Source organism: Crocuta crocuta, unplaced genomic scaffold (genome assembly GCF_008692635.1).
Source record: "Crocuta crocuta isolate KB4526 unplaced genomic scaffold, BGI_CrCroc_1.0 scaffold247, whole genome shotgun sequence".
NCBI lineage: Eukaryota > Metazoa > Chordata > Mammalia > Carnivora > Hyaenidae > Crocuta > Crocuta crocuta.
In genome coordinates, this window is record NW_027531910.1 from 3,929,439 (window position 1) to 3,952,013 (window position 22,575).

The 22,575-nt window shown below is 35.9% G+C and overlaps 1 protein-coding gene across 1 annotated transcript; it reads left to right on the forward strand.

Moving 5' to 3' along the window:
- The first annotated feature begins 21,715 nt into the window (after nt 1-21,715).
- LOC144240375 (histone H3.3-like) lies at nt 21,716-22,375 on the forward strand. Its single transcript, XM_077774676.1, has 2 exons — nt 21,716-22,022; nt 22,269-22,375. The coding sequence occupies exons 1-2, from the start codon at nt 21,716-21,718 to the stop codon at nt 22,373-22,375; spliced, it is 414 nt and encodes a 137-aa protein (XP_077630802.1).
- Nucleotides 22,376-22,575: the final 200 nt, after the last annotated feature.

Below are 22,575 nucleotides of genomic sequence, written 5' to 3' on the forward strand. Positions count from 1 at the left end.
ACTCTTCAAAAATCATATAAATAAGAAGAGAGTGGAGTGAAATACTTAAAGTGTCGACAGAAAAAACTATTAACCTAGAAATCTGTGCCCTGTGAAATTATCTTTCAAAATTGAAAGAGAAATAAAGTATTTCTAAGACAAACATTGAGAGAATATCTTGCCATTAGACCTTTCATGAAATGTAAAAGTTCTTCAGAGAAAAGAAAAATAATGTAGGTCAGAAATATTTACATAAAAAAGCAACACTAAAAAGGAATAAGTGTAGATAAAATAAGTTATATCCTTTCTATTCTTTTTTTTAATGTTTTTATTTATTTTGAGAGACAGAGAGAGAGAGAGAAAGACAGAACGTGAGTGGGGGAGGGGCAGAGAGGGAGACAGGATCCAAAGCAGGCTCTAGGTTCTGAGCTGTCAGCACAGAGTCCAACGCAGGGCTCAAACTCGCGAACTGTGAGATCATGACCTGAGCCGAAGTCAGATGCCTAACCAACTAAGCTACCCAGGCACCCCCCCATTCTTAATTGATCCAACAGATATCTGTTAAAAATAATAATGGCAAAAATGTATTGAGTTATATATGCTATGTTTACATACACCTACATAGACACATATATAATATATAAACATATATTATGTATATATATGTGTTTACATACATATATGTATATATATGTCTTTGTATGTATATGTAAACACAATACATGATCTCATTTTCATTGGAAGATTAAGATAGGAGATAAATTCAAAGATCTCCCTGAGGTACAGACACCTAGGAGAGAATGTATATATATAACATATATATATACACACATATATATAATATATACATATATACACATACATGCTTATGTATGCTTACGTATATATGCATCTCATATATAAGTACACCTATTAGAATAGGTATTTGGCAATTATAAAACTAAACATATTCATACACATTCTTACCATCTGATCCAGTATTCACATTCCTTAGTATTTACCCAAAGGAGATGAAAACTTATGTCCACACAAAAATCTCTCCATGCATGCTTAATAGCAGCTTTATTCATAATTGCCGAAACTTGGAAGCACCCAGGATGTCCTTCGCTGGGTGGATGGATCAATAAACTAAGGTGCACCCAGACAATGTAGTATTATTCAGTAATAAAAATAAATGGGCTATCAATCTATGAAAAGTCTTGAGGAAGCATCAATGAATACTAAAATGAAAGAAGCCAATCCAAAATGGTCACACACTGTATGATTCCAACTATATGACCTTTTGGAAAAGGCAAACTGTGGAGATTTAAAAAGACTAGTGGTTATTAGGGGTCAGGAAAAGGAAGGGTAAATGGGTAGAGCATGGAGGAATTTTAGGGCAATCAAAGTTTTCAGTATGATTCTGTATCACAAAATTGTTAGATACATGTCATTACACATTTGTTAAAGATCAGAATGCACAACACGAAGACTGAATCCTAAGGTAACTATGGACTTTAGGGGATAATGATATGTGAGTTTAAGTTCATTGATTATAATAAATGTTCCATTGTGGCATAAGATATTGATAGTGGGGGAAGTTGTTAGTGTGTGAGGGCTAAGGATATTTGGAATGCTATGCTTTTGGCTCAATGGCTCTGAAAAATAAAGTTTATTAAATTATTTATTTAAGAACTTCCTGTACATTTAAAATATTATGTAACTTAATCTAATAGCCAAGGTTATATTTTGTAATCAAATTCTAGAGCCTATCGCTGAAAAATGACAAAACCTCACTAAAAGCAACATCAGTCAAAAGAATCGATAGTTTTACATAAAGGAAGGCACTATCATTTCACCCTTTTGTCTCTTAAGAAAACTAAGACAGTAAGTAAACCATACAATGAAGTTTTGTAATGGATATGTGATGTATTACTTTTATATAAATGCCCGACAGAACAAACGAACATGGGAAAATAGTCTTTTTCTTTTAAAGGCTAATAATTTTGTGGTAAATAAAACTGAAGCTTTATAAGTCAAATAGTGACAAGTGAAAGTCTAAATTTTGTTTCTAATCTTGGTAAGAGTTGAAGAAAAAGCTATAACTCTTAACTTTTAGAGTTATACTTTTTATGAAAAATAAAATTTAGGAATTTTTGATCCATCCATATTTAAGTAAAAATGGAAGGTTAGTAAAAAAATATTTAAAAATGTGAATATTAAAAGCTCAGTATCCTGACTCACATATTTTATCCACAGACCATACATGAAACATCTGAATTTTTCAATGATTATAAGTCTCTCATAAATGATATCTGTTATTTGGAACATGTTAGATTCAAGTTATGCTGAGGTATGATAACAAACAATTGTATCACATTTAAATATTCAACTAAAATTTTTCAGTGTTCATTAGAGGTTTGCTCATCTAAAATTTACCTCAAAATCAATATTTGTGAACATTTAATAATTTGTTTTTCAGCCATTTGTATAAACTTTTGGACAGAATGATTATTAGTTTTCACTAATAATCCAAAACTATGAGCATGCTATATCTAATCTTTTAAAAATTAACGTGGCTTTTTTGATGAAAATAATGAAAACCAGACAGATTTGATGATAAAACTGGTACTTGAATGTAAAATACACTACCAGAAACCAAAAGAAAAATTGTGATGCTTAATTTGTTGTAAGCATAATTACTTTTATTCAAACAAATAATGAACAAAAGCAGAGGAATTGATGCATTGCCAAATACAGCTTTTCCCCAAGATGAAAATAATTTTTTACAAAAAGAAATTACATATTCTAGGCTGCTCAGCTCTAGCTGTGATAATATCAGTTACCCATATGGAGTAGACCAGAAAGAAATGCGTTTTCTCTTTGTTGTTGTTGAGCCTAATTTGAAAGATAGAAGTTCACTCACAACATGCAAAAGCATATGCCGCTCTGGAAAAGCCCAGGGTCTGACTTTTCTATGCCAAAACAATTGGATGAAAATGAATGATATAGCCAATTAACTAGTTGTTTCATCTGTATTAACCCAAGCTACCTGTCTAATTGGTTGACCCAACTCATTGCTTTTATTTTCACTCTGTAAGGAAGGCTTGTGGGGCAAAAAAAACTTGGTAGATGCCATAATGAAGATAGTTCAACAGCCGCTGGCATGACTAAACTTAAAGAAGGCATAGTGGTGTGTTTCCATAACCAGCCAAGCTCCCCAGAAGTAATGCTTTTTGTTAACCCATGCATAAGTTTTCCTAAGAAACTTAGTGAATTCATTTCCAATTCTTCCATTATGTATTAACCATAAGAAACTTAGACATTGAAGCTGAGAGAGAGACAGAGAGAGAGAGACAGACAGAGAGAGAGAGCAGGAATATGGAAGTAAAATACAAAGCTATTTATTTCTTCTCTAATCTTCCACTAATATTTTGATTTCTAGTTGTTAGCATTGTTGAAGTTTGTCTTCAAATTAAAGCAGTAGTCCCAAGTAGAGTGTGAGAGGTGACACTTGATGAGTTAGTGTATGGTTCATATACACATGACTGACAGAAAGGTACTCATACATTTGGAATGAAAAAAATCCCTTTAAAGTATAGAATTAGAAACAATTAGGGGAGCCTGGGTAGCTCAGTCAGTTGGATGGCCAGTTTTGGCTCAGATCATGATCTCACCGTCTGTGGGTTCAAGCCCTGCGTTGGGCTCTGTGCTGTGAGTCTGCTTCAGATTCTGTGTCTTCCTTTCTCTCTGCCTCTCCCCTGCTTGCACTCTGTGTGTCTCTCTCTCTCTATCTCAAAAATGAATAAACATTTTTTAAAAAGCCAATTATAATAATCAATGAGACTATTCACTTCTAAGAAACTACCACGGAAAATGTTATTTGTAGAGTTTTAAATAATACCAAGAGTCAGTGATTTGGGAATCTTCGCTTAAGAGAACATGAGTAACTTGCAAGGTGGTGTTAACAGCAATTCCCTGTAATCTGACTGCCTCGGTTCAAACTTGCTTTGCCCCTCCCTAAATGTGAAACTTTGCAAAACTATTGTGATCTGTCTGAGCTTCCTCAGTTCATTTATCTGTTGGAAGGAGACCATAACTAGAAATACCTAACCTGCAAGACTGATGAGAAGCTTATGAACTAATGTCTGTGAAGACCCTACCATAATGCCTGGCAAATAGAAGGTACTTACTGAATATCAGTGACTACTGTTATCTCACTCTGGCTGAAGCTATAGTTTAGTACATCCCAATGTAGTCCCTTGGCCATTTCTTCAACTAGGGACTTTCTTAACAAAGTTTAAAAACAAATCAGACTAACATTTATGTTTTTCTTAATATCAACCTCGAAACATAAACACTATCTACCTATTTTCTCCTAGAAAATCTCAGACTAAAACTATGCTTTTGATGGATCAGATTTTTGGAATCCCAACTGTTTGTAGCCCAAACCTGAAAGAGTATACTCCCAACTAATTTTCACTGCATTTGTGTATTTACTCAATAAATGTAATTATTTTTAACAAATGCAATTCTGTTTTTCCTTATTTATAATAATAAACTAACATCAAACTCACATTAAGTTACTTCAGTCCTCACACCATGACTAGCCTGTTCCTGATGCCTTTAATTCTGACTAAAATAAACACTTTTGTTTTGGGAAACCTACGTTTACTTTCTTCACCCCTTCACCCACCATCTTTCTTTGCTCTCCTACATGAATGTGTTCTATAACTCATCAATCTCAAAACTTTTTCATTTAAATGAAAGAAAGTCAGTCTAATTTTTGTACTTTTCTGAGTGACTTGATTAAAACATTTCACTCTCGTGTGTCTGAATTCCTATCCCATTTAATTTCATTTGATGTTCTATAATGGAGAATCTGTATCTGATCACTCAATTTCCTTTCATTTCAGTAGAGATTTTTCCTATAATATTCTTGATTATCATTTCTGTTCATGTGTTTTTGTCAAGTACAACAATTATACTAATGTTGATTGATCTCTGTTTACTCTCTTCATCTGTGATTTTTTCCAACTTTTTCCCATCTCTTTTATCCTGGGACATCCTCCAGCTCTCTTCATGTGTTTGAGTTTATGCATGCCAGTTCTGATTTAACAATTTGTAATGCAGTTGACAATTTGGTGATCAAGCTTTTTCTGTTTGTTTGTTCTTTATGTCCCATACTTATATTTTTTACCTTCATTTTTCTTGCCTCCTTCTTTAGCTCTCATTTTCTGTTTGTGTTTTCTTTATCATCTTTTCTTATTTCAGATTTTTATATTTTACTTCTTTTGAGACAAGAAAATGAAAGGTGTATATTATTTTCTTCTGTTTATATATTAAATCATCTTTCAAAGTTAAATGTCATAAGTGAAAGTGTGACCTGGGAACTATGTACCTACTGAATAACAACTTCCCATTTCCTGCACCCTCTGGTCTCTGGCAACTAGTACTGTATTCTCTGCTTCTGTGAGTTTGACTCTTAGGTACCTCATATAATATGGAGTCATGCAGGGGTGCCTGGGTGACTCAATCGGTTGAGCCACCGACTTGGGCTCAGGTCACGATCTCACGGTTCATGGGTTCGAGCCCCGTGTCAGGCTCTGTGCTGACAGCTATCTCAGAGCCTGGAGCCTGCTTCAGATTCTGTATCTCCCTCTCTTTCCCTGACCCTCTCCTGCTCACACAGCCTCTCTCTCTCTCTCAGAAATAAATAAAACATTAAAATAATTTAATATGGAATCATACAGTGATTGTCTTTCTGTGACTGGATTATTTCACTTAGCATAGTGACCTCCAGTTTCATCCATGTTGCTGCAAATGGCAGGATTTCCTTTTTTGTAAACAGTGAATAGTATTCCATTGTATGTATATATCACATTTTCTTTATTCATCTGTCAGTGGATACTTGGGATGTTTCCATAGCTTGGCTGCAAGAAACATGAGAGCAAAGATGTCCCTTCATGACTATTTTCATTCCCTTTGGATATGTATCCAAAAGTGGGATTGCTGGATCATACAGTAGCTCTGTATTTAATTTTTGGAGCAAACTCCATACTGCTTACCATAGGAACTATACCCATTTACATCCCAGCTAATGGTTCCCTGGGGTTCCCTTCCCTTTTCTCTACACCTTCTCCAACATTTATCTCTTGATTTTTTGATGATAGCCACTCTAATGAGTGAGGTGATAACTCATTGTGGTTTTGGCTTGTGGTCTCCTGATAATCAATAATGTTAAGTATCTTTTCATATATTTGGTTACTACTTGATGTCTTTTTGAAGAAATGATTGTTTAAGTGTTTGTTCATTTTTTGCATCAGGTTGGTTGGTTGGTTTGCTATTGAGTTGTAGGAATTTCGTATATATTTTGGAAATTAACCTATCATCAGATATGTACTTTGCAAGCATTTTCTCCCATTCTCTAGACTACGTTTTTATTCTGCTGGTTGTTTCCTTTGCTGTGCAGAAGATTTTAAGTTTGATGTGGTCCCTTTTCTCTATTTTTACTTTTGTTGCCTGTGCTTTTGGCATCATATCCATGAGGTCCGTGTCAAGACCAATGTCAAGAAAACTTTCCTTTATGTTTTCTTTTAGGAGTTCTACAGTTTCAGGCCTTATATTTAAGTTGTTAATACATTTTGAAATAATTTTTGTATGTGATTTTGTAAGTCAATACGTTCTGAGGTGATTTTTTGCACGTGGATAGCCGGTTTTCCCAATACTCTAGTACTTGTAGTTCATAATATGGTGTATTACCTTGATTGTGGTGATAGTATTATATGTGTTTTCCTATATCCAAATTCATCAAAGTACACAAGACATTTTTGAAATTCTTTGCATATTATGCTTCAGTAAGGCTGTTTTTTAATGGTTTGAGTTGTAAAGTCAGACTAATTTAAAAAAAAATTTTTAATGTTTAGTTTTGAGAGAGAGAGAGCACGAGTGAGTGCATGGTGGGGGAGGGCAGACAGAGAGAGAGCAAGACACAGAATCTGAAACAGGCTCCAGGCTCTGAGCTGTCATCACAGAGCCCAACACGAGGCTCGAACTCTGAATGGTGAGATCATGACTTGAACCAAAGTCAGATGTTTAGTCAAATGAGCCACCCAGGTGCTCCTTGACTGTTTATTTTTGTAATCTTTGTTTTGTCACTAACTGTGTGATACTGGACTGTTCACTTAATCCCTCTGTACTTATTTACTCAAATGTATAATAGTCTTAATTCAATTAGTTATCATGAGTCAAAATGTTGGATCCAAACCAGGCAGACAGTATGTGCTCTGTACTGTTGGCTTCCATGATACTGACGCTATTATACAGCCTTCTTTTACACACCTATGTCCCAAAATCTCTCGGAGGCCTTATGTTCCTGGATTTTCTGTTGCTGCCTTTTCTTTCCTGCTTATTCATTCTTGAACATTGAGAATCTAACCCGTTTCTGTATTTTTCCCAAGCCAGGGTGACCTCCAACCCCACTTCCTGAGAAAGCAATGATGGCATAATAAAAAGTAAAGAGAATAGAACTTGATCTCCCTAAACTGATTGAAAAATTGTGAGCCATGAGGACCAGGAGGGGATAGAAGGAAGTATTGTAATTGCAGCATGTTACTATTACAGATTGAAAAAAAAAAAAAAAAAAAAAAAAAAAGAAAGAAAGAAAAATGGCTGAGAACTGCACTGTCCGAGTTACTACCCCAAACAAATGGGTGGCAGGTATGGCTAATTGCTAGCTATATGGACCTGGAGGTTTCCATTAAATGCTTGTAGTTAGCCTGATGTTTCTCAGAGTACGTGGAACATATAAACATCTTATCCTACATAATTAGTATTCCCTGTATATGGGATTAGGGTCTCCATAAAATGTTCTTTCCCTTCTATATAAGGTTTTAACTTTGAATCTCTCTATTTTATACCTCTGAAGCTATTTTTATTTGTCTAGTTTATAGAGCATTTTAGTCACCCTGATTTGAGTCTGGTTTTTGATATCTGTCAAATTCCAAGGACTTGAAAATACTAGACTCTCTATATCTTCCTGGACTGCTTTAATCAGAATCCAAATTTCATCTAGATTTTGCTATATGATTCTTTTTTGCTGACGGCTACAACCAAAGGACAAAGCCACTCTGTCTCCCGAACACAGCATCACCCGGGGAGATCAAAGCAGAGGCCAGAGCATATTTCACTCCTTGAGAGGGAAATGTGAACACTTTTAGTCAAGTTTATTTTTGCTCAGAGTGACATGGGTTATAGGGCTATGCTGTTTTCAAATATCTGAAAAGTTCTATAAAATAATCACCCAAGAGTACAAGAATAAGATAATAGGGAAATGTAACTTGGAAGTTTAATACAAGGGACTTTTTATCAATTTTATAATGATTGATGCATTTTTCAAAAAAAAAAATAAAGAAAGGGCCCCTCTTATAAAGCACCATGTTTCCTGTCCCTGGAAGTATTATAGAAGAGACAGTGTGATTATCTGTCAAAAATTGTTTTAGAAAAGATCTGAACAGATCAGGCAAATCAATAACCACCAGATTGTTGCATCAGAGTCCTGCCACAGAGGGTGAGGATGAGGGTGAGCTTACTTTGTCCTCTTTAACCAGAGTTGCCACACTTCCCATCTGTTTCATATTTCGTATTCATATAAATGTTATTTGGAAAAAAGGAGTTTTGCTGGTATAATAAAGTTATGACTCTCTGGGTTAGATGACTTTAAAATGCCCTTCTATTCTAGTAGTTCTGTGGTAGGATTTCTTTAATGTTTATTTATTTATTTTTGAAAGTGAGAGAGACAGAGAGAGAGAGAGGAAGAGAGAGAGAGAACACAAGTGGAGGAAGGGCAGAGAGAAAGAGAGGGAGACACAGAATCCGAAGCAGGCTCCAGGCTCTGAGCTGTCAACACAGAACCTGACACAGGGTTCAAACCCACAAACCATGAGGTTACTTTGTCCTCAAACCGTGAAGTCATGACCTGAGCCAAAGTCAGACACCTAACTGACTGAGCCACCCAGGTGCCCCTCTGTTATACGATTTTAAGTGTGTGTGACTCAATGTGCTATGTGAAAATATAAAGCTAAGAAACAATTGCAAAGGTAGGCTTGCTATTCTTCATTTCTTATTAATGACACCTCATTTCAATAGTATAGTGTAATAAAAATAGTTAATAAAGTTTTGAGACAGTGTGGCAAACGCACTATCCAAAGTAAAGAAGGCTTAGCCTAGAGTTTGCTTATACGTCATCCGATAAATTAAGAAGATTAGTAACAAGTCATCAAATCTCTACAGCACAAAAACTGTTCCCTAAATAGTTATCTAGATGCACTATATCCCATAGGCCCTCAAAATATTGCTTAAGACATCCTTTATAAGTATTTAGATCCATTTTGATTCAGTTTTAAAATAATAGTCTCATTTTCAAAGGAACCATCATACTCGTGGTAAATAAATTTCCTTATAATCTGAAACGCTTGTAAGCGATGCATTATACATTCTGTAACGTCAAGCTCTGGTGTCTCTACAAAGTTCGAAGTAATAATAGCTAGACTCCTATGCTGGTATACTTGAGGAATAGAAATTTCCATATGAAAAGCTATGATTGTGGATTTCAATATGAGTAAAATTCCCAGTTCCATAAAATGGAAACGTCCAATTACTTAAGTATATTTGTCATAAGGAAAAAATAAAACAAGAATTTGACTCAGTATTTATTGAGTACAGATGATTTAGAGGAAGTATGGATGCTGGTTTCCATTTTCCTCTTTTCTATTGGTAACATGAAACATTCTCAGTGGCATTTCAGCTTCTGTGTGTTACAGAATTTATATCCCTCTGCTACCAAATAACTATGGGACTCCTGTAGGGATGAATAGCCTGTGCTCTTGCCTGGTCTTCTTTCGCTGGTAGTCTCCATTATGGTTCTGTTACTGCTCTTGCATACTTGGAAGGAACAGAGAATTGATTAAGAAAGTACCCATTAACGATCAAACAGAATGAAATTTTGCCATTTGCATTAATGTGGATGGAACTAGAGGATATTATGCTAAGCTAAAGAAGTCAGGCAGAGAAAGACAAATATCATGATTTTACTCATATGTGGAATTTAAGCAACAAAACAGATGAACACAGGGGAAGGGAAAGAAAAATAAGATAAAAACAGAGAGGCAAACCATAAGAGACTTAAATACAGAGGACAAACTGGCGGTTGCTAGAGGGGAGATAGATAGGGGGACCCACTAAATGGGTGATGGGTATTAAGGAGGGCACTTGTTGGGATGAACATTGGGTGTTGTATGTAAGTGCTGAGTTACTGGGTTCTACTCCTGAGTCCAATACTACACTGTATGTTGGCTAAGCTGAATTTAAATAAGTAAATTTTTTTTTTATTTTAGTGTTTATTTATTTTTGAGAGAAAGAGAGATAGAGCATGAATGGAGGAGAGGGAGACACAGAATCCGAAGCAGGCTCCAGACGCTGGGCTGTCAGAACAGAGCCCAACATGGGGCTCGAACCCACAAGTTGTGAGGTCATGACCTGAGCCGAAGTCAGACGCCCAACTGACTGACCCAACTAGGCACCCCTAGATAATTAAATAAAAAAATAATAAAAGAAAGAAAATAGGCATGTGTCCATAGAAATAAAATTATGTTCTGTGATTCTATATGATTAAACTATTACTGTAGTAATGAAAGACCATGTCCAAAGTAGGAATCTCAATATCCCATTTCAATGTAATTTATGAACACTTAATGTTGAAATTTCAATGTTTTTATGATAGTTTAAAGTGGATTCTCTCTTACTACAGATCTTTAACTTCTAGTAAGTACTAGCATTTATTTAAAAAAATAATTCTAGTACTTCACATGCATGTTTTCTGGGTTTTTTCCCATTTCTCTCTATGTTAAACCCTTGAAATTTTTGGATCAGGCCACAGAGTATACAAAACATAATACCAAAAATAAGGCTTGTTTGATGACGACTTAGTTTGTCATAAGTTGCTTTGTATCAAAAAAATATGCAACAAAACAAAAATATGCAGTAAACTTGTCAAGACTGGATTTTAATATTGATCATGTTTGCCCTTCTTAAGCCAGCTTAACCTTTAAGTGAACAACTATGAATAAGAAGACGAAATAGTGATAGGAATTTTATCAGTTTCAGTGATCAAATTCAATAACTACCCAGCTGACCTTGTCATCAACAGGAAATTGTTAGTACTGTAACTGATTGTATAAGTACATACATGAATGCATGAAATTAGCTTTTGTTGTTAACTCATTATTACATAGTAGGATAATATTATGTTCAGGCAACATTTCCAGAATATGTATTTATTAAGAACCTACTATATGCAAAATGCCAGAGCATTACCTCTCCCTGAACATCCCAAAGAGAGATGATAACCTTATATAAGGCCCTCCAGTGGTTGCTGTAAGAGTAATAGGTGCTCTAAGAGGGGGGCAGGGGGAAATTCTTATGAACAATTAAAATAAATATACATGACTGATGTATTCAAAGAAGTTTTCATGAAAGAGATGACATTGGAATTTGGCTTGAAAGAATAAAAGAATTTGGAGAGCAGGAGAGAAATGATGGGGAAGAAGTGGAATAAAACATGGTAGGTACAAGGTACAACAAGAAAGAAGCAGTAGAAACATGGTAAAAGCTGTTCTCAAAAAAAAAAAAAAGCTGAAAGATGACAATGCCAAATGCTTCGTGTATCATCTACAAAAACAAATCCAGGAAGAGGCAGACAGGGAGTTTTTAACATACAACTTTCAGATAGAGTTTCTTTCCAGGACCATTTCCTGACCTTTGAAAAGAGCTTATGTACAATGCCTCCAGGAGGTAGTCTACTTTCAAAACACACCACCCTAAATATGGCATCAAAAAATGAATGCAACACCCCAAATCTGACAACACTATACAAATAAATCTATTTCAATTGCATATTTGTATGGAATTTGCAAAATAAAACAACACACTCTTGAAGAGAGACATTTCATGAAAATAAAGCTAGAAGCAAAAAAAAAAAACATGCTTTTTATGGGATAGCTGTAAGCCATTTTAACAACTGTATTTGCAAATGCCCTAAATTCTTAGGGGGCAAACATATTTGTGAGCATAAGGATCGACTTAGCCAAAAAGTCATCTTGATTCTTCTTGGTAGGGGAAAAAAAGCAGTGAAGTGATGACATAGGCTGCCCATTTACGTGGACTTTTATTTGATTTGTATTTGCAATTGCTATTTTCATTCAAACATAAACAGCTGAATTCTAAGGTCAGGTAGCCCTATGACTCACATGCTTTATTCCTATTCAGTTTTTGCTTGTTCTATAAGTACTTTGGACAATTAAACTTTAAGATGAAGGTCACCTTATCAACATATCTGTGCTTTTGCTTATATAGTTATAATCAAAACCTGTTCTGACACATGAAAGATGTTCTCATTATGCCAAAAAAAATCTGGACTGGCATATTAATTTGAAAGGTACTCAAAAATCTTATTTTCATGAGAGGCACTGCAGCGGGCATCCCCCTCTTGACTGACATGGTGTACCCTAAAATGTGGTATATACCTCAAAATTCTCTCTTCTCTCTTTGCTGCTTTCCTCACTGGGTATAACACCAGGCATTCATCAGTAGCCAGATCAACACAGAGCATTCGTTATAAAGAATTTTACTTCTCTAACAGAAAAAGGAACATAGAAGTCATTAAAATAACACTGTAGACATTTATCTTTTAATATCTCTCAAATCATTGTTAAGATGGCAATTGAGAAGCTATGAGGATTAAAAAAAAGAAAGGGATAAATAAGATGTAAGGATAAGATGTTAGAGTGAAAAAAAATCATAAAATTATGCCTGCATATACATATACCCTTTTCCTCCCAGTCTCCAGTGGCTCATTGTAATTTACTAAATTCCTTAATTTGTCTTTCTTTTAATAATTGAAGTGATATTTATTACATTACATATTTATAGCATCAGAAACATTAGTAGATCTTTATAATTGCACTAAAATAGCTGTGAAATGATTATTTAAAGCAGCTCATTCATTTCTGAATTTTGACATATTCTGACATCATAATAGCATCCCCATGAATCTGGTAGATTACAGACTCAATGACCACTTTGCATGATACAATTGCTTTTCTAAACAATAATGAAGGTAAGAGGAGAGAGAGATTTTCTATACATAATGGCTTTCTGAGAACGATTTTTTAAATTATGTAAGACTTAAATCAGTAAATTCTTTGTGACTGCTCTTGAATGACATAATCCAAACACAATCAGAATTAGTCAACTACAGTCAAATTACATCTGTTCTACACAATAGTAAACATATGTTTATGCATTTTAAAAAATACCAGACAGCCTCTGATTTAAGCTTGTTTTCCTTTAGTGGGGGGAGAAAAGAGGCACGTTTCATCTTTGGAAAGAAATATACAAAAATTAACAATATTTTTTAAAACGTTCCCCCATTGTAATTAGCCTGAGGTTGAATACTGGACACTCAGGCCAGTGTTTCTCAAGTCATATTAGAGCACAAAACATGAAAGCATTTTGTACCTAGATCACTGGACTGAAGGACAAGATCAGGAGGGAATACAACATAGAGGAGAACCACTGAGGCAGGGCTTTTGATCATGTCAGAAAAAGATGCTAGCTGCAGTTTGAGAACTTACTCTTTGTGAGATATAGTAATAAGCATTTTATATCTATGGCATTATGGAGAGGAAGGAAATGGTATCAGAGCCAGTAAGTGGCAAAATTGGGACAAGATCCACACACATCATTTGTTGGCTCAGATATAACTGGCTTTGCTCACTCAGCCCAATACTTCCTGAGTAGAATCCCAGTGGGGCAAGAGTGAGATTTTTGGAACAAACCGCTTCCCAGATAAGTTGGTCCTTGTAGCGGGCTCTGACATTTTTAGAATATTTGGGATGGAGGGAAAGGAGTATACATAGGGAGATGGAATCAATTTATACTCATTTTAGTGCTCAAGTGTCTCAGAGGACATGGCTAGATGACAGAAGCCTAACTTTCAACAGACTCAGAGCTCCCACTCCCAGCTCTATCCAAAATCGAGTTTCCCAGCCAGATAAGCAGGACTTTGTCTATGACCAGAGATTCAAAGGTATGCTCAACATTCTGCCCACTCAACACCATAGTCTATACATATAGACAATATTAGGCTTATTGACCACCTTGCAACTATCTTCCCTCTATCTTCTATGGGGAAAAAATTTGTATTTTCCCCTAAAGTTCAGCTGTCATGATTTCCACTTGATCATATCAGCTATCAGGTACACAAGCTGCCAGTTGTCACAAGATATCACTGCCTCTAAAGATACCAACCAATGGACAGTTAGTATGTATTTAAAAGATTTTCATGGGGGTGTCTGAGTGGCTCAGTGGATTGAGCCTCTGCCCTGTGTTGTATAGCTCAGGGCCTGGAGCCTGCTTCACATTCTGTGTCTCCCTCTCTCTCTGCCCCACCCCTGCTCACGCTCCCTCTTTCTTTCAAAAATAAATAAACATTAAAAAAATAAGTTAGCCTGGCATTTAAAAAAAAAGATTTTCAGAAATGTCTGAGTTTATACTTGTTTAATCTTTGAAAGTTAGCTTAGAATTTTCATGTTAAGCATAAATATTTTGAATTCAGTTAAAATATTATTATTTTTACTGATGAATCTAGGAAAACCCTTGATGTTAGACAGAATCTGCCTATGCCATCCGACACTTTTATTTAGTCATGAAATGTTACTTTCTTTCTGAAAGAATATGTTTACTTCATTCCAGGCCATTTTACTGGGGGAGGCCATTAAAGCAGAGGGATTAAGGGATTTTTTTTTTCAAAAAAAACCATAATTTATCTCAGCTTCCCTTTTAAAGTCTGATTTTTGAACATGTGATTGAGGTAACTCTTGGCAGTGGGGAGAGATGGCCATTGCCACTAGGAGCAGTGCCTTAAAAGTGAACCCCAAAGTGACAGTTGGAATTGTCAAGCACAATATCGACCTACAGCTTCTTTTTATTTATTCCCTTTTCTACGTAAGTAATTTCTAAATAGTCCAGTTTTATTTAAACAATGAGCTAGGAAATGAGGAGGAAAGCCACGTCTCTGTGCTTGGACTGGGAAGTGCTGACATGCAGCCAGCAATGATGGGGTGTAATTGATCATCAAAAGGTGTCAAAAGAAGTTGAAGCTTATGAGCTGAGAGCTGGCATTCTCAGGTCCAGCCACAACTCTTGCTAAAGGAGTGTGTCTTAATAGGGAAATACTTGAATTCTGTTTTATTATGAGAAACAGCTGTAGGGGGGCCAATAGTGAGACTGTTTGTCTATCCAATGCAGCAATAGAAATTAAGCCTGGAAAGCCAGGGTCTTGGGGATGCAGGGACTTCCTTATATGGAAATAAGGCCAACCCTGAATGCTAGAGCTGCCTGCTGTAGCCTAGTGGCAGTAAGTTAAGTGGTTTTCTGTTCCTCACAGCTGTGGATGGACAACTGAACTTAAAACTTCCTTCATAAGAGATAAAGAGACACCAGGCGTGGGACTATTTGCGTATTCTCAATTTCGGATATAACACTTGAACAAGCAGATAGAAAATTTGAGTGAAACCAACCAAAAAATGGATCGGAATCATCATTCTTGCTAATAGTTGAGCCAGACAACAGCCTTCGTGGTCTTATCTTAGCTGATCAGCAGTTTCTTTTCAACTCATATTGGAGTGGCCTGGATTCTATCCAAGTTCAGTATTTTATTATCTCACCACTATTTTGGCACTAATCTCTTGGCTTCTGATCTGACTATAAATCACTTTAGTTCATACCTAAGTCTTAGTCAAAAGAGAATTTTTTTTCACTTGGGAATTATGCAGAGACAAAACAAAACAAACCTTAGTCTGGAGGAAGAGAGGCAATATTTTCTTTATTCATTAAAGCATCAATTTATACTCAGTCCTTCTTAGAACGACAGTATCATTTATTACCAGTACGTGAAGTCTCCATGACTCAATCCATATACACACCATCAATAATCTCCTAAGGTCAAGAATGCCATGCTACTTGAGGCTTCTTTGTGACATTTTTCTGTAGTTGCAGACCACCTGTAATGCTACTTTTCTAATTACATGAGGGGCAGCAGAGTTATAAACGTGTGTCATCTGCTATTCCAACAGAATTAAATCCAAGTAATTCATTGAAGGAATGAATAGATTTTTATTTTATCTGTTACCATAGCCAAATCTTGAAAATCCAACAATTATTTTGATTTAGGATTTAAGAGTAAATGTGGAGTAAAATTGGACTTGATCTTAAGTGAGCCAAGTGTTACTTACATTAGGGAAACATTTGAGAGCAATCAGGCAGCATTTCATCAATTCCTGCCTAAATCCTGTGGGATTTCAATTTAATACTAAAGTGGATATCTTCTCAAATTGAAGTTTTTTCAGCATTAGATTTAGACTGAGAAACAAAAATTTATTTTACTGCTGTAACTGAGTTTAGAATGTACGAAGAATATGCTAATAACTCAGCCCAATAGCACATTTGGTGAAGATGTTTTACTCATTCATTTCCACCTATATGTTCAAAACCAAATAGTAATGGAAGCTCTTGATAAGCAAGCCAAGAGCACATGATTCTTAATTTTGATCCTCAATAGCAGTTAAACCATTTTGAAATAAATTGAATGAGCCATCTGACAGAAGCTTATCTTTGCCATAATTAACATCTACTCTTCAACCATATTGGAAAAACTTTTACTTTTCTATTGAAACACAGAGAATATTTTTTAGAATATTATATCTGATTGAAAATTAACAGAAACTTTTCCAACCCAGTTTCTCCATTATATATCTGCTACCTAATTAGTGAAAGCCTTGGCATAGATATTGATCTCTACTTAATTGTCTGACATGATCTTTATCTTTGTTTTTTAATAGGATTATCATTGCTCTTTCTTCCCTATTTTATAAACTAAACTTTGGCAAAGTCTTGGTGAAAAAATTAGTAAGAATTCGGGACTCAACTGTTCGATATGACACTTGCTTCTATGGCTTGAGAGTGAGGAGAAAGCCAGTTTGAAGTTCAGCGTAGTTACTTTTTTTTTTTTAATAATACCAAGACAAAGAAACATAGTTTTTCATCTAATTCTAACCATCTTCTATGAAGAGGGGAAGCAGTAGACAGAATTCATAAGAAATCAGCAGCAACAAAATATGCACAAGGCATGTACAAACTGTACAAGACACAAAAGACATTCTTTCTCACCTACAACCTTCCCAGCTACTCAAGAGAAATGACAAAAACAAAGGGAAGGTGAAAATAGCACAGTCACCTGCCTTTTATACCGAAAGGAGTTGGTGGTGAATTAATTGATATTACACTTTTTTTTTTTAATTTAAAAAAATGGGTTTTGCTGCTACAGACACAGAAACAAAATTATCAGACAATTTTCCTTCTAGCCCCTAGGCAGGATGGTTAGGGCTCTTTGTTTTGAGTTGTCCAATGGCTGGTGTTCTGGAGAGTGGGCATCTGACTGGATTTGCAGGACGGGGCAGGTGGCAGAGACCATATTCCCACACTGACTGAGACAAGGCAGGATGTCAGAGGAGACAACTGTTTGGCACGGTACATGCAGCAGCAGTGCGAGGCATGGTCAAGGACCAGCAGAGACATGGCTCTGTTAAGGAGGAGGAATGGGGTCCATACAGGCCGTGGCACATGGCCAAGACGGGCTGGGAGCAGGTGGGACAAGGTGAGTAGGAAAAGGGCACCAATCAGAACTCATCTCAGACTTCTCACTAATTCTCCCAGGTAGAAACCCGGACCCAGATTTAATTTTATTTTGGAAAAACAAAACTACAGTCCTGGAGCAATTGATACGGTTACACTGTGCATACCTCATTAAACTGAGGCAACCCTCCTAACTAATTCAGAAAGCAGACCTAGTTTTCCCTTAGTGCTGCGAGCCCCACAAAAGTTACCATGTTTTGTAGAATGTTTGCTAAGAACTCCAAATATCTTAGGAAGAGTTTCCAGACATCAGTTTCTACTGCCATAAATGTCTCTAAGTGATGTTTGTCAATTCAGAACAGAAGAGTCTTCTGCCATAAAAACTGAGACCTTAGGGGCAATATTTATGTTATTATTAATTATTATTAATTAATTAATTATTAATTAATCTCCTCTGTCTTTATGTTTATTCCATACTTCATTAATTCACTGTTCCTGGGGCCCTATAAGTTTGTTTTAACCACGAAAACTTGGTAAAATTGTTTTCAAAGAAAGAATGTGCATATTTTCCAACAATGGCAATGATAGGTCCACCTTAACAATGATAATAAACCAAAGGAAAAGCTGTTATACTTGTTAAAATGTCAGATAAAGATCCAGGACAAAAGAAATGATGTTATGAAAACAAAGCCCAGCTTCACACTAGTGACAAAAGGTGTCCAACAATGGCATTTATGATATAAGATATATAAACATACAATGCTGTCAGTGTGAATTCTGAGCCAAGCACACAGTTCTTTTCTTCCTCTACCAATTTGGATGTAGATCTATTGAAATATGTGAACGGCCAACCAATTTTGTCTTGAAATACTTGTGAGCTATAAACAAGGCAGCATATGGCCAGGATAGAAAGTGTACTTTACACTAAATCAGGCAATGATTATTCCATGCAAGTGTAAGAAACTCCATGATTTTTCATTTTACTTATGCCTTTCTTCCTTGAAAAACATACTCCCACTTTATTCTCATAAAACAATTACGGCAGATTACTCTGCATTACATATAACATTGTCAATTTATGTTTATTTAGGGGTAACTATTCTCTTATTGGATACTAAAACAGAACTCAATATATTTAAGGCATGTGGATTACTATTTACAATAATCTTTCTGTACATTTAAAAATTAACTCTAAAATAAACATTTTCTTTAGCTATTCTTAATTAAACGAATAACCACTAGAATAGTGGCTATTTATAAATATGATCTAATAAAAATGTGTTTTTTAAAGATATTTTTTCTAACACTGCAATAACAATTATTCAATCTGTCTCATTCAACAGAATGAAATAATTTATAAAAGGACGTTGTTTTTCCTTGTGCATAACATTCATCTATGCAAAATCCTGACCTAATGTCTGACTTTTAGCGGTTATTTATAAATTAACTGTATTCACAGAGAAGTTGTGCGCACCTGGTAAATTATGAAGTCAATTGTTCACTTTGCGCCCTTATTGAGTGTTGCACGATTGCTGAGCAAGCAATTCAATTATGCTTCGGGGCTGCAGGTGAAAATAAAGGTCCACTTGAGGTGGTTTCCAGGCTTTGGCCCAGTGACAAAAAATAATCAAGGTCTGATATTCAACCTTTTCCCACTCATTCCATAGATTTGAATTGAAATTGAATGCACAAAATGTGAAACTATGTTGCCTTTTAAACTTCAGGAAAAATATCATATTGCCGCCTATACAAACATAGCATTGCTTGCTGGGTGGCGTTATGTTGGGATCCTAGATGTGAAGTGACAAGCAAAGAAACCTGACTCCGCGGCATGTACTATGTCCTATAAAATGCGACGCTGTAATTGAAAAACGCAGGTATTTTCAAACTTTATTCAAGTACTCACTGAAAAAAGTGATTAACCACCTCCTGTTTTTTTCTAAATAAACTTGACGATATTGGGTAACATGTACAATTAAGGCATATTTTAACTTTATGTAAATCATAAATCATATATATGATGATGTCAGGGAAAAAGAAAACTAAGCTAGAACTTCCTGGGAAATCACTTAATATTTTCTCAGGCTGGAACCACTGACTTTTATATTCTTGAGGAAAAAAAATATTTCTCATTCTCCTAAAGCTTTCCCATCTTTGATAATATGTGTATTCATGAACAATGGAGAAGCAAAGATCTGATGCTAATTTCTGGTAGGTAGGTTTCAAAATGGAAAACGTGGCTCAACTTGAGAAGAGAAAGCATTTACCCTTCTTGCTAGAGACCCCTCGGAAAGTAAGCAAAACTAGTCCTGGGATGGTATCCACTTCCAGTGAGTGCTGTTAGAGAAACTATTTAAACCCTGAGCTATTTGCTAGGAGCTCAGGTCTACGATGTAGCTGTACACAAGTATAATGCAAATATTCTTAATTGTTAATTTTTTTAATTTGAAACTCTTATGCTATAATCTGTTTCTTGACATAGCAAGGTAAAATAAAGCACATGTTTCTTATAACAATATCACATCTACTTTGCAACTTAAAGATCCACTCCTAATACTAAGGACTGGAATCTTTAAAACGCTACAATATTTCAAAAAGGTCCTAAGTTTTAGATCTTATATTAATATCTAACTGCCCAATGGATCACTCTCCATGGTGGTCCAGATGTCACCTCAAAATGCCAAGTCTAATAGTGAACTTTTATTCTTTCATATATCTACTTTTTCTCCTAATTTATGTATTTATTATCAACTTCTTGTGTCCTATGCTTCATCCCTGTACTTCTACTCCACCCTCCTCCCCACCCCACGCCCAAGTCTATCAATCATTTCCTATCTATTTTTCATCATGGAAAGCATTCAGTTTCATATATTCTTCTCTGTTTTCATTGTACTAAGTACTGCCGTGTGTGTGTGTGTGTGTGTGCTTTTTGTGAAAAACCTACACTCTTTAAAATTATTACAAAATTTGTACATATTTATTATGAAAACTTGAGCCATACAGAAATTCATAGGGATAAAAATAAAAATCTGGTGCAAACGCACTGTTGAAAGCTAAACACTGTGTGTGTGTGTGTGTATAAATTTTAGATACTTTAGACCCTGTGTAACACAGTTCTGAATCCTACATTCTTAGTATAATGTTTTTCATGTCATTGAAGTTATTATTAAACATCATTTAATAGCCGGCTAAAATTCTATCTTGGGCGTGTGCCACAGTTTTTTAAACCATTACCTTCATCTAAATCAAGGCTGGGTTAGGTTTGGCTATGAATAACTTTATGAGGAATTTTAACACAAATTTGTTTGAATTTCTGATAAGTTATTTATATTTGCTTCCTAGAAATGAACTTTCAGGGCTGGAAAGTATGAATGTGACCAGGGTGTATAATTAGTACTGTAGTATGTTTCTTAAAGTTACCAGTGTTAAGTAGGGAGTTTCATTATTAGACCCTTTGCAGTAGAAAATTTACAAGAATAAATACTCACCATTTTTATAAGACTAAGATGAAGAAAAGAGTTGCTTAGCAAATCCATAGCTTTTTCCAATAGTGGGTCCAGAGTGGAGAGGTCATTCCTCAAATGCAAGATACTAGGATCTAGTGACTAGTGTTACAGAAAAATAAGTCTAAAGTAAATGAAATAGTTCATTGCAGGGTGTGCTTCTTTGAACTTCCATCAGTGTAGTAAAATTAACTCCACAGGGGTCAGACACAAAGAGAAGCAAGTCTTAAGTGTTATGGGTTTGTTATAATCTAAAGAGAAGTACTAGACTCGAGCACGTTCTCAAGCAGTTCTCTGTAAATGTCAGCTTCATAGCCAGGCTTCTGCAGGGATTTGAATGGCAGAGAATTCTGATGGTAACAATAGGGAATGCACACAGTCATACTGTTACGAGCTCCGTGGAAAATTGTGCTAGCAGCCTCTGTGGCTGTCTACCCAAGGGCTGCCTCTAGCCCACAAAACTCCAGACGAAAGACAAAGGGATAGTAAAGAGACTCTAAGCCATGGCTCCCTCACGGCTTACTACCGTTAAATCGGCTGGTGGCAAAGTACCCAGAAAGCAACTAGCTCCAAAAGCTGCTTGCAAGAGCACGCCCTCTCCTGGAGGAGGGAAGAAACCTCATTGTTATGGGTCTGGTACTGAGGCACTCCGGAGATGTGTTCAGAAGTTCACTGCAATGGCAAACGTCCCTTGCACAGTCTGGTGTACGACCTTGCTCAAGGACTTCAAAACAGATCTGCGCTTCTGGAGTGCAGCTCTTGGTGCTTTGCAGGAGACAAGTGAGGTCTGCCTAGTTGGACTTTTTGAAAGCACCAATGGGGCACCTGGGTGGCTCAGTCTGTTAAACGTCTGACTTCGGCTCAGGTCATGCATGATCTCAAGGTTTGTGGGTTCGAGCCCCAGGTCGGACTCTGTGCTGACAGCTGGCTCAGAGCCTGGAGCCTGCTTCAGATTCTGTATCTCCCTCTCTCTGACCCTCCCCTACTCACGCTTCCTCTCTCTCTCTTTCTCTCACAAATAAAAACATTAAAAAAAAATAAAAGAAAAAGAAAAAGAAAACACCAATTTGTGTGCTTTCCATTCCAAACGTGTAACAATTATACCCAAAGACATCCAGCTGACAGCTGCATACACGGAAAATGTGCTTAAGAATTCACTATGAAACGTTTCATTATTTAAAAAATTCTTTTCTTCCTGTTATTGGATTCTCCTCCCCCCCCATGAGGTCAAAATGTACCTAAGTATATAACTGCAAGTGGAAAAATAAGAAGTAGAAATTAGGTATTGGCAGTTTTTCCATTTTTCTTTGTGTGTGGATTTTTAATATATATATATATATATATATATAGTGATATAAAGCAT